Genomic DNA, 12333 nt, shown 5'->3' on the forward strand with positions numbered 1-12333 from the left:
ACGATACAGTAGACTCAACGATCAACAACTACTGTTCCCAAATGCACTTCTCTTGCACCTTATATTTCTCATTCCGTGCATCCAGTCACGTTCACCGAAAATTCTTCAGTCTACCATCTCAATTGTTCGTCATTCGCACTTCAGTTCGGATACTCCGTCGTTCAGTTCAAATGCTCTTCTTTCACGCCTCAGAAACACTTCACTTGCTCATCTATCCCAAACACTTCACATTCTCTCCGGACCACACACATTTCCTTTCGTTTCCACGCATTATCACACTCAGTCGTCCTGTACTATGTCAACGTTATTGAAAACCCACCTGACCCATCGTCTAGACTTATTGTTGCTCGTACCTTTGCTCGCCTTCATGTTTTCTCTCTTTTTCTCACACACACACACACACACACACACACACACACACGCACCATTCGCTAGTATTCTACAATAGTATCAGTAAAGCGTTTAGATTACCAATAGTCCAGTTAGCTCGATCACGAAAAATCAGCTGTCGGTGATAGATAGTTTAGGACAGGAAACAGCATTAATTGTTTCTCGGTAAAACGATCAGTCGGGAATTGAACAGGTTGATCGATAAACAATTTTATCGAATCGGAATACATTACTTCATATTTTGTATTGTATCTTCGTTTTTTCAAAAAGTAACGATTATTGGTCTGGTAACAAAGGTTGGACGTTGTTTTAATAATAACCAAATTGTGTTACTAACGTTTGTTCTGGCAGCGTGCGATCAATTGGGTAACAATTTTATTTAAGTATTTAATTTAAACTAGATAAGGTAGCTTGAAATATAAAATAAAATATGTATTGGAAAAGCAGTTGGTTATTAAAAGCAAAACAGCAGTGAGATTAAACTTCGTTGCAACAATAAATCTCGACGTTATTAGTGTGCGTTTTCATTTGATTCTTTTTTACGTATATTCGAGTGCATTGTTCTACTTATCGAGGTACGATAAAGCTTAATCGTTTGATTTGAAAATATTTTTCTCGTTAATTGCTGTATAACATTTATTTCCTAATACAAAGTGAAAGAAATCGCCAGTCGAATCTGAGCTGATAATCAAACGCCAGTTGATAGATTAATATCTTGTCTACACGGAGTTTGTGTGTTTTTGTTGTGACTTTTTTCCTTATCTGGCGGCTAATTGTTCGAAATGAAGCGGAAGTTAAGAATTGTTTAGAGTTATAATAGCGTAATTTATTACACACGTTCGTAATAACTTGAAACTCAAATCGGTAAACGATACGTTTGCTATCTTGATAGAGATCGAGCTCGATTATCGAAGATTTACTTAATGCATTATTTCAAAATTTTATTTTATGCGTTAACTGCGACATTACGAATAGCTGCACGCGCGGTATAACGTACAAAAGTTACGTATTATTTATGTTTTTTATATCCTACGAAGCAATGGATGATTTACTAAAATATTTTACCGAGGCAATATTAAAATCACCTTATCTGGCTATTACTACCTTTAAAAATAGATAATAAAATTTCATGAGATATTCGACAAATAATTTTTCACAATGGAAGCTGTTAAAATAAAAATTGAAAGAGTAATATAATCACTAAGAACTTCACTTTACTGAAAATAAATATACTAGAATGAATGGCCATAATGCAAAATATGAGTCGAAGTAATGGTAAAACAGATAAGGTGATTTTATGCCTGAAAGAAAATCGAATTTTTAAAATAAATATTTTCTTAACAAGATTTATCTTTGGAAAAAAATTATTTTGAAAATTGATGCGTGAACTTTATTGAAATTCGATGCGACAAATTATACATCACTTTCTTCAGATTATATTTAAATGTTGCCAAAATTCTGTTTGCAACAGAATCGCCTTGAAAATGAACCAAAACAGAATAAATAATATAATGTTATTCTCACTGAATAATTTTCTTCCTATGAAGTTGATAAAAACTTTCCACGAGGAGGATATTCTAGAGAGGTTCTTTTTCACGAGATGTATAGGATAGAAAAATCCAGAACAGGCATTTATTTGAAACGGTTTCAAGTGCATTCCTGTTCGAAACTTCCTATAATAGGATAGTGTTTCAGTATTAGTGTTCCAGATATGTTGAGCGGAAATTTCCTTTATCCTCTCTTTTCAAACGAGCCATCAATGAAATTCGAATATCTCCGACGATATTCATTCTTTACCACAAAGACAAGCAATTAACCCATTACTGCAATGTTTTCAATGGAGGAAGGAAGCTTTATCGATGCTGTTCGTTCGATCGTGTCTACTTACAAACTAGGAGATTGAGAACGGAAAAATACAAGTATTTATTCATCAAACTCAAAAGTGTCTATCTACGTTCACGTTATGTAATTTATACTCACCGTCAACAACTTTTCTCTTTTTAAATATCATCTCTTTCCTCTTTGAAAAATAACTGTTTCCCATTGGAGTTGGGAGTGTACAGGATAAAAAATGAAACACGAAGAAATATGCTCAAAAGAAAGCTGTATTTGCATGATTCGTTGAAAATTGTACATAGAGAAGATATTACACTACGCATTAGGTATCAGAATGTCAACGATAAAACAATTTAAAGTAAACCGTATAGATTTACACGCAGTGCAAGATACTTGAATTTTACAAAATTTGTATCGATTTCTACCCTGCACGTGTTTTATATTAAAATCAAATCGAGTCACATTTAAAGAAAAAACATAATAACACTCGTAAAAGCAATGTATGATTCTTTACCGTAATGGTAAAATGTGCATTACTTTACTACGTATAATACTGTCGGTTCAATGATTGGACGGAAGAAAATTTGTGCGTTTATTTCTTTCGTTTTCTCAGTTATCGATCGCATTAAATAATTCAGATCTATGTCTAACGATGCAGAAATAATTTAAATTGCAATTGCTACAGGTCTCTCTCTTCGTCTGTTCTTATTGACACTTTGCAAATAGTCAGTTACAAAATTTTAATTCTATCGATCACTTTTACGTCCAATACACTGTGTCGAGACCTTGGTCTTTAAGGCGAAGAATTTACAATATTATCGTTGACTTGAATTTCGTTTCGTTATCAGTGATCTTAAGCAAGCTGCATAACGGAAAGCGTGCTGCTGCATTTCACTACGTACAACTTGTGAAAAGACTCGTTCGTAACGATCGTGAATTTGTTAACGACCTTTTGCGAACGGAGGGCTTGAGGCTGTTCTCAAGTAATACTTACCCCTGACGTTGTAGTTTGGTACTGCACCCCCCATAAGTGCAGCGGGTCTCGAATTGCATTCGTTCCCTTTATAACTCTCGTAGTTATTGCAGCTTAACGCCCAAAAACCTCTCTGACTGTTAATAGATTCCGCGAAGTAACGATACGAGCGACCGTGCGAACACGAGATAGGGTCATCAAGTGGGCAACCCGGTTGGAAAGAACCACCGTTCGGGTAAAAATCAGCGTCACCTATCGCTTCGGGGAAACCAAGTACATCTGCATTCGTGTGAATAATCTCCACGTATCGGCCGTCCTTGACAGAAATCCTGCCGTTTTCATTTTGGTGAAGGAAGTTTGGAAGAGCTGGATCCAAACCTGTAACAAAGACTTGCTTTCAGCGAGGAACGTAACATGGTCTGGCTGGAATTCTTATTACGATGGTATTTTCCAGTTCGACAGTCGTAATTGTAAATAGCAACGAATTATCAATTAATTATCTACGATTCAAAATTGTCGATACTGTTCAGATCCGGTGGTAGTTGAAAATTAGGATTATAACGTAATCGACGTGTCGAGGATCGCGCGTAATGTTCCGTATCTCTAATAATATAAAAGTTTCGAATACGTCGAGTTTGTAGATCAGTGATGTAGTCGTGTATTTGATTGAAATTTCGAACGGATCAATTGATTTCTATTTCTGCATTTGTTTTACGCGGAAAGAAATAAATATCTTCTGCGATTAATAGGTATCCGATCAGCTAACTTTTTATGTTGCATCAAACAGGAAATAGTTCACAGATGAGTGTACGTAAATACAGAAGATTGCAAGTAAATGGATCACGATAATAATCGAATGCCCAACAGGTGCACGCGTACTCACGATTCTTCAATATCGATGTTTTTAATTTATTTTTGTACGACAATACTCGTGCAATAGGAAACGTCTCGTGACGGACGTTTTCATTGCAAGGTACTGCACAATTTTGAATTTTCTAAATTCGTCTAGTTCTTCACTGAGAATATACGAAAAACTTCGCAAGGAATGGGATACACAGGTAAACAGCTATTAATTTAAGATCAGTATGATCGACTGAACTCACCAACGACGTAATTCGCTTTGATATTCGCATAATATGACGCCAATCCGGCAACGTGAGCACCAAGAGAGTGTCCAACTACAGTTAACTGAGATGCTTTCATTCCTTGTTGTGCGAGTAAATTGATCAAAGAGGAGACATATTGAGCAACCATCACGACTCGGCCAGCGGCCCAGAAATATTCCTTCTTCGATATGTTGCTCCAATCCACTAAGATGACATTATAGTCGCCACGCTGAAGGTATGCTGCGAACAACAAGGTGCACCTATTGAATGGATAGAAGGTCTTCGCGTAGATGTCATTGAACATGTATAACTCTTTAACGGAAACGGAGCAAATGGTTCGGTACAAATTTCTAAATTATCTAGTGATCGTGACAAATCACGAATTAAGAATGAAGACAAAGAATCTAATTATGTATCGAATTCTTAAATAATTCAATGGCACGTACCATCACGAATCAAGGTGCAAGCTTCGGCGTTCGCAGAGGATCTCCATCCGTGTGTACCGATTACCGTTGGCCTTCCCGGATTGAAATTACTTCTCCTCAAAGCATTAGCATTGAGTATCAACCTGTCAGGATTGGTTGGATTAGATCTTGTGTACAGGTAGAAGAAGACAAGATTCGGCAAGTCCTGCTTCGTTTCACCCTTAGTTTGAAACAACATCTCGTTCACGTCCTTTCGATTTAGGCCACCGATCTTCTGATTCCTTATTAATGTGCCGTAGTTTCTATTCAAAAGCGCTGTATCTTCGATCGTGACATTGCTGCCATTTCTTCGATTTTCGGTAGAATTGGCTACCGAAGCACCTATAAGCAGTATTTCTATGTTAAATAAAAACCGAACTTGATGTACAATTAGAATGCATTCTATCGCGTATGTTATAAGATGCATTCTAGTGCATTTCTGCGTGAAAAGCGCTGCAACCGAAAGACAACAGTTCAGGAGAACGGAAAGAAAATTGATGTGTACTGACTTGCTATACCACGAGAACGTATAATTTTAGTCAATTGTGAGTTTCCATTTCAAAATTGTTCTTGTAGCAATTTTTTTTCTATCGAAAGACTACGATTCACGAATTTTTTTGCAATCAAGACTAAACACGAAATTGTAAAAAACAGAAAACGAAAACAGGTAGTATGTTTACCACTGGCACTGCAAACGAGCAGGAAACTAATCAAGATGTGTGTTTTCATGTTTGATTCGATTCTGCTTGCAACACTCATTTGATGTTTCTTTATAAAGTCAAAAAGGACCGGATAGATTGATACGTCAGTTCCAATTTTTTCTTAATAAATTGCAAACAGGTGTTGAATGATAATAAAACAGAAGTCGAACGACTCGTGCCAGAATCGATTAGTTGGACAATTATAATTAACCTTCGGCGATAAAACTACTGAAGTACAAATAGATACAATACCTTAATCCGACGATCATATTCAAAGATGATGTGTCGAAATACAATACAAACAATTTATCGATACTTTGTAATTGTTACAATTGTGAAGAGTGCTCTTTGTAACTATTTGTATTATACTTCGTATAATTTTTCTCTTTCCTACCGTTGTCTTCATAATCATAATACTATTGTATCGTAACTTATACGATCTCAACGTTGGTTACCATTTACGTAAAACAGGATCGATATATTATTGAAAAAATAGAGCTTTTTATTAAAACAAAGTAAGCTACTACAGTGCAATAGGTATAATGTAGTAAAATTAGTTCTTGTATCTTATTTTCATATTGTAAATTGTAATAACTTAAGTATACTAATACTTATTTTAACTAATGTTAAGATCGATACTAATCGTATTCCATTTATTACAATAATCCTCTTATCTCCTGATATCCTGATAGTTAGTGGAGTTTATGACAAACATAATTATAGGTAATTCGATGAATTTCGTCATATACGATACTCACCACTTCTATTAGGAATTACGTGTATAATCTCAGATTACAGATATATGTTTGTTTATTATTCCATTATGGAGTAACCATCGCAAAGCAGACGTGTAATTAATTATATACTTACAATTTTAAATATTTCACTTGTTTTTAATAGTAGCAGAATATGCTAAGGAAAAACATTATTTGTTTAAAAAAGTAGTATATTATAATCGTAAACAGTCGCTTTCAAGGTCCTATTTTTGTCAACTTTAAATTCATTAATATTTTTTTAAATAGAACTGCAAACTTTTACAATGATCCGTCAAGACCAATCCAATCATCTGTAATAGTATGATTTTTATGCGACCTTAAGTATAAAAAGTTCAGAAATGTATGGGAATGAATGTAATTAATGAAATAACTACAAATGAGACAGTGAAGAAAACTGTCTTTAACAAATGCTGACAATGACGACCACCAATTTCGATACATTTTTGCAAACGATAAGTGAACGATTCTCTTCCCCTTTTAATCTCCTAATTAATTTTGCTAAATACAGTTCTGGTATATTTTTCATACCCTGCGTTGTGGAAATATCGTCATAAATGTCACTCACGAAGTCTCCCAAGGAAAGACCACGTCTTATTAGAATTTTTATTAATAGTCTGTGATTAAATATTAGAACGTTATAATTTTTACGTCGATATACAAAAATATCTTACTACTTTATTTCCATTTATTTTATTGTCCTTTCGGTTAAGTATTAATAAAATAACAAATACTCTTTAAATAGGTATGTAAATCGAGCGATCGCATTGAGCGACACGTGAACGCACAATATGGCCAGACACAGGAAGCTAAATGCATACGATATTCACCACTTCCATTAATAATAACGTATAAAATCTCAGATTACATATGTATACATGTTTATTATTCCATTATGGGGTAGCAATCGGAAAGCTGAAGAAGAATCAATTATTTATAATTAAAGCTATTAATGTTCAGTCTCCAAGGTATACCAATAAAAATCATATTTTTCATTTATTTATATTAATCTGTACAGATTGAGCGATAAATAATTATTTCTATCTTGCTCTCAGTATTCGTGTCGTAAAAATTTTATCGAATTATCAAATAAAGATCCCGTTACATTACATTAAATAACCTTCTTCTAATTATTGTTATTAATTATTTAAAATGAAAAAAGTTGTAGAAATTGACTTTTATGTGTAAAATATAGCATGTTGCAATTGTTGTATTTTAATCTTATTCTTCTCAAAGATATAGTTATTATCATACATTTGGATTGATCGATTGTTTTGATGTCTGTTCCTACACAATATACGTATCTACTTACGTCATGAGAATCTTTAGCATTGTATACTGATAAATAAGAAGAAACTATGGATTCTTTGTTCAAATAGTTATTAGTTAAATTTAACACAGAAACAGAAGCATTGTGTGGATGTGTATATATATACTATATATGAGCACATTCATGACGAAAAGATGTGGTGGTACAGACAAAAAGTGAACTCATGTCTATTAAAACGCAGTAAAGACGTTAATACAATACTGTTCTAATGATGATTAACAATACGTTTTAGTTTATCTGAATAGAGGTGTGCTGCTTTTTGTCTATGCCACCGGGTCTTTTCATCACGAATGTGTCCATATATAATATTTATACAATGCTTTTAATTCTTTCTTAAATTTAACAAACAACTGTTCATTTAGGTGAAGAATCCAAAAATTCCTTTTCTGCTTTGTGATTGCTACCCCATAATGAAACAATAAATAAATATAAACATATAGTCAGAGATTTTATAAATAATTACTAATAAAAGTAGTGAGTATCATATGCAATGGAAATCAACTTTTTCATAATTATGTCTGGCATAAACTCCAATAACTGTCAGAAAATTATTTAAAAAATTACTATTGTCAAGAAAGAACTATATGTGTATAAATATTAATGAAGTAAGTATTAGTAAATTTAAGTCAACATAAACTATTTATTTACTTTACCCATATTTACCCATATTTAACATAAACTATAATAATTTACTTTACCCATATTATAATAGCTCCCTACAATAATACCCTATTATAATAGCTGACTTTATTTTAATAGAAAATTATTCAGAAGTGATTTTCAACTGAAAATTTGTTTGTTGACAAATTTGAGATTTCAGTTCTATATTATTTTTTCGAAAATATAGACTTTGACTTCATTACACGTAAATATTCATTATCATGACTATAAAGACAACGATAGAAAACGAGAAAAATCTTTAAATTTTAGGAGTATCTGGACAATTGTTACAATTACAGACTAGCGATAAAATATTCTTCTTGTATTGTTTACATTACATTCGCCCTATTATTATTCTTACAGATACATTATCTTCGAATATTATTTTTGATCATCGAATTAAGTCACTTCTTTTCGTCAATTTAGTATTCACGTAAAATTTAGGAGTTTCGTCTTCCAAGGTTATCTCTAATTACCTAATTAACCGACTCTGCCAGAAATCGAACGTCTTTCATTTCATTATCGTACAGCATCTGTTTATAAGATGCAAATAACAATTCTATTTTATCTTATCAATTAAACCGATATATCGATCGATACAATGGGTTGAGGACTTTATAAAGGAAATTCAAATGTGTGCCACCAGCAGAGTCAAGTCAAACACGAAGATGTACGTCCTGGTTAGTTTCCTGTTCATTTGCGGTGCCAATGGTAAACATACTACTTATTCTCATATTCTTTCTTTTACATTTTTCCATGAACTCTCACGCTAACCCCTTTCTTTATACTCAGCATACAACTCCGCGCAAGGGGTTGCAATTTACTTTCTATTCTCGATTGCAAACAATTACGAATCATGGCCTTCTGATAGAAAAAGTAGTTGTTACCAGAACAATTTTTTAAATGAATCGTACAGTTAGCTGTAATTGAGTTCTCTCCAGGTACAAGAATTCAGTGGTTACAAATTTTTATTATATTATCCTGAAGCATTTTCAAGTTGCAGTATGTTCAACGAACAAGATACAACGTAATAGAAACCATTGTAATTGTACGTCCAGATCAATGATTAGTTGACATGGAAATACTATCCACAGGTTATGTATATAGAACACCTGACGTTGTCGAAAATGCCGTGGATCGTATGAATGATGCAGCTGCTGGAGCTGAAAATTTCGACGGAAAACTATTCGTGTTCGACGACAACGACAACCCTGTTCAAATAAATCTGGAATTAGATTTCCCTGAAACTGAGGACCAGACTAGGAGAGACATACAGAACCGTGTCAATTTCTACCTGTACACAAGATCCAACCCAAAAAAACCTGATACCTTGTACGTCAATGACGTCGCTAAGTTGAAGAAGAGTCATTTCAAACCGGAAAGACCAACGAAATTCATCACACATGGATGGATAAACTCTCACAAGAGCAAAGCTTGTTACTTGATTCGCGATGGTGAGTGCCACTTTATTATTTAAGAACTCGACGCTTAATTGGCATCTTCGTGTTGCCCTTTCACCTTCATTTTATCGTCACAAAATAAATTATTTGGAAAGTTCTATCGAACCGTTTGCTCTTTTTCGATTAAACGGTCGTACCACTTTCAATGACTAGTTGTTTGGATTCGAAAAACCCTCGAAGGCTTCTTGTTCGTTTATTTGGTATTCCTGGTGTTTTCCAGCATTCCTTCAACACGGCGACTACAACGTCATCGTGGTGAACTGGAGCAAAATATCGCAGAAACCTTACCTTTGGGCCAGTAGGCGTGTCCTGATGGTGGGTCAATATGTCTCCTCTATGATCAATTTCCTCGCACAACAAGGAATGGATGTATCTCAAGTGAGCCTAGTTGGTCACTCTCTTGGTGCTCATATTGTCGGACTGGCAGCACGTAATGCTAAGGGCAATGTGAAATTCGTTGTCGGTAAGTCCACCGAGTCATAGTGATCTTGGGTGACTCGTTATTTGCAAAGCAACGTACAAACTTTAATTAGTCGATTAAATACCAAATAGATGTTCGATTCTTTGACATTTCTTTCTATTAAATGCAAGAAGCTTCTATCACCTTCAGAGTGGAGTAATTGCACAAGTCAAATTTAACTAGTTTGGTCGAAACTGAAGTCAAATCCATGATACTAATGTATTACGAAACTTTGACTCGCTTGAAAAGCAGTCCACAAGTATTGAACACAATTTCGTTTACCACTTTTACCGACTTATCTCTAAACGAGTGATCTTGAGAATACTCTTTATTTACACACGATCCTCTACACGTTGCTAACGATAAAGTTTTATCACCTTTTACGTACAAATACAGCGACTAATTTTTAAATGTCTTAACCTAATTTATGTGGCAGGCGATAAAAATTCCGGAGGATAAGTTAGTAATGATTCATTGCTATTGATAATATCGAACGATTCCGAAAAATTACATTGAAGTGAGAATTTCTCGCAGTAGATCGCACAAAGGCTCTCAATGAAAGCAAGATCTTCTTACAGGTTTGGATCCAGCTCTTCCAAACTTCCTTCAGAGTGGTCCAGGCTCTAGGATTTCCAGGGATGACGCGCAACACGTGGAGATTATCCACACGAACGCAGGTTTACTTGGTTTCAGCAATTCGATCGGTCAAATTGACTTTTACCCGAATGGTGGCACCTTCCAAGTGGGTTGCACAATTGATTTAATTGGCGCGTGCTCGCATTTACGCGCGGTTCGATTATACGCGGAATCCATTAATAGCGATAAAGGCTTCTGGGGTGTGCGTTGTAAAAGCTACTCGGATTACCTAAGAGGTGACTGTGAATCGCAGCCCACTGTTCTTATGGGAGGCGTCGAGCCGAAGACCCAGGCCAAAGGCGAATACTACTTACAAACGGGCAAGAAAGCTCCATTTGCACAAGGACGTTAACATATTCGCGATCGGTGACGTGGTGTTACGTCTTTTTATCAACCAAATGTAACATTTCTCCATTTTAGGAATACTATCTTCGACTTACGTTTAAAATGGAGAGAGACTACTTTGTATTACTCAGTGCTACGTCTTTTGATAAGCCAGAAGTAGTATTTCTCCATTTTAGAAACAAACCGAAAATAGTATTTCTAAAATGAAGAAATACTACTTTCGACATACGAAAAGACGTATCACCACGTCGTGTAGAACGTCTTTTGCCTTATGGGAAAGAAAACTTGGAAACAGAGGTCTAGACGATAACAGTATTTTAAATTATTTTCCTTGAGTATCGAGCTCTTAGCGAAGAATATCGGAGAATGAAAGCAGCTAATACTGCCCGTGTTTTGTGTTTCAAGAGTCGACGAGAGAAAAGAGGTACTTGACTTTTAAAACCATTTTTTACACTTAAAACGAAATAGTTGCAATTCGATATTCAAGGAAATACAAATAGATGGGGCGTTCCTCGCCTTGGGGTTGGAGCACGAGACGACTACAATTCTCCAAAGTGAAGTTAATTTTAATATCAAATCCGAGAATCATTTTTAAGAAATTAATTTTGATCGATCGATAAGAATTTGATCTCAGTATGTAATTGTATCTTTGTACAAATTCATCGAAAACGCTCATTCCTATAAGTCTGATATAATTTCTTAGAAAGTATGCAATCAATGTGATTTTATCTTGTAACTTTAAACAAATTTTGCAATACCTCAAGTACCTTGCAACGAGTACAAATATAGTCAATTTACTTTTAAGATAAATCGAGGCATAAGTAAAGTAACTTGACTATTCTGATAACAAATGTGCATCGTAATACCTTATTTATGTACGGGTACCAAATGAAACAAAAAATGTATTTAAAGAAAGAAACAATTTTCTCGATAAGTATAAATTACATAACATTAAAATAAATAGGAACTTTTGAATTTGAAGTACAAATGTTTTTATTTTTATGTCCTCGATCTCCTGTTTCCTCTTAAGTAGGTTTAACAGGACGAATAGCGTCGAAAAAGTTTTCGTTTCCTCAATGAAAACACCTTCGTACTAAACATGTTAATTACTCGTCTTTGTGTTCGATATGATAAAGGATCGAACTGTCGTCGGAGATATTCGAATTTCATTAAAGGCCGTTTGAAAAAAGAGTATAAGA

At 34.5% G+C, this 12333-nt stretch overlaps 2 protein-coding genes across 2 annotated transcripts; one reads left to right on the plus strand and one right to left on the minus strand.

The window, feature by feature from the left end:
• Positions 1 to 2477: 2477 nt before the first annotated feature.
• LOC143145988 (pancreatic triacylglycerol lipase-like) lies at positions 2478 to 5578 on the minus strand. Its single transcript, XM_076309893.1, has 4 exons — positions 5450 to 5578; positions 4752 to 5111; positions 4303 to 4545; positions 2478 to 3577 (listed from the first exon to the last, which is right to left on the minus strand). Exons 1-4 carry the CDS (start codon positions 5526 to 5528, stop codon positions 3168 to 3170), a joined length of 1092 nt encoding a protein of 363 aa, XP_076166008.1. The 5' UTR covers positions 5529 to 5578; the 3' UTR covers positions 2478 to 3167.
• A 3224-nt stretch (positions 5579 to 8802) lies between these two features.
• Positions 8803 to 12115, plus strand: LOC143145980 (phospholipase A1-like). Its single transcript, XM_076309882.1, has 4 exons — positions 8803 to 8944; positions 9328 to 9687; positions 9914 to 10156; positions 10732 to 12115. Exons 1-4 carry the CDS (start codon positions 8866 to 8868, stop codon positions 11139 to 11141), a joined length of 1092 nt encoding a protein of 363 aa, XP_076165997.1. The 5' UTR covers positions 8803 to 8865; the 3' UTR covers positions 11142 to 12115.
• The last annotated feature ends 218 nt before the right edge of the window (positions 12116 to 12333 follow it).

Source organism: Ptiloglossa arizonensis, chromosome 4 (assembly GCF_051014685.1).
Source record: "Ptiloglossa arizonensis isolate GNS036 chromosome 4, iyPtiAriz1_principal, whole genome shotgun sequence".
NCBI classification, from domain to species: domain Eukaryota; kingdom Metazoa; phylum Arthropoda; class Insecta; order Hymenoptera; family Colletidae; genus Ptiloglossa; species Ptiloglossa arizonensis.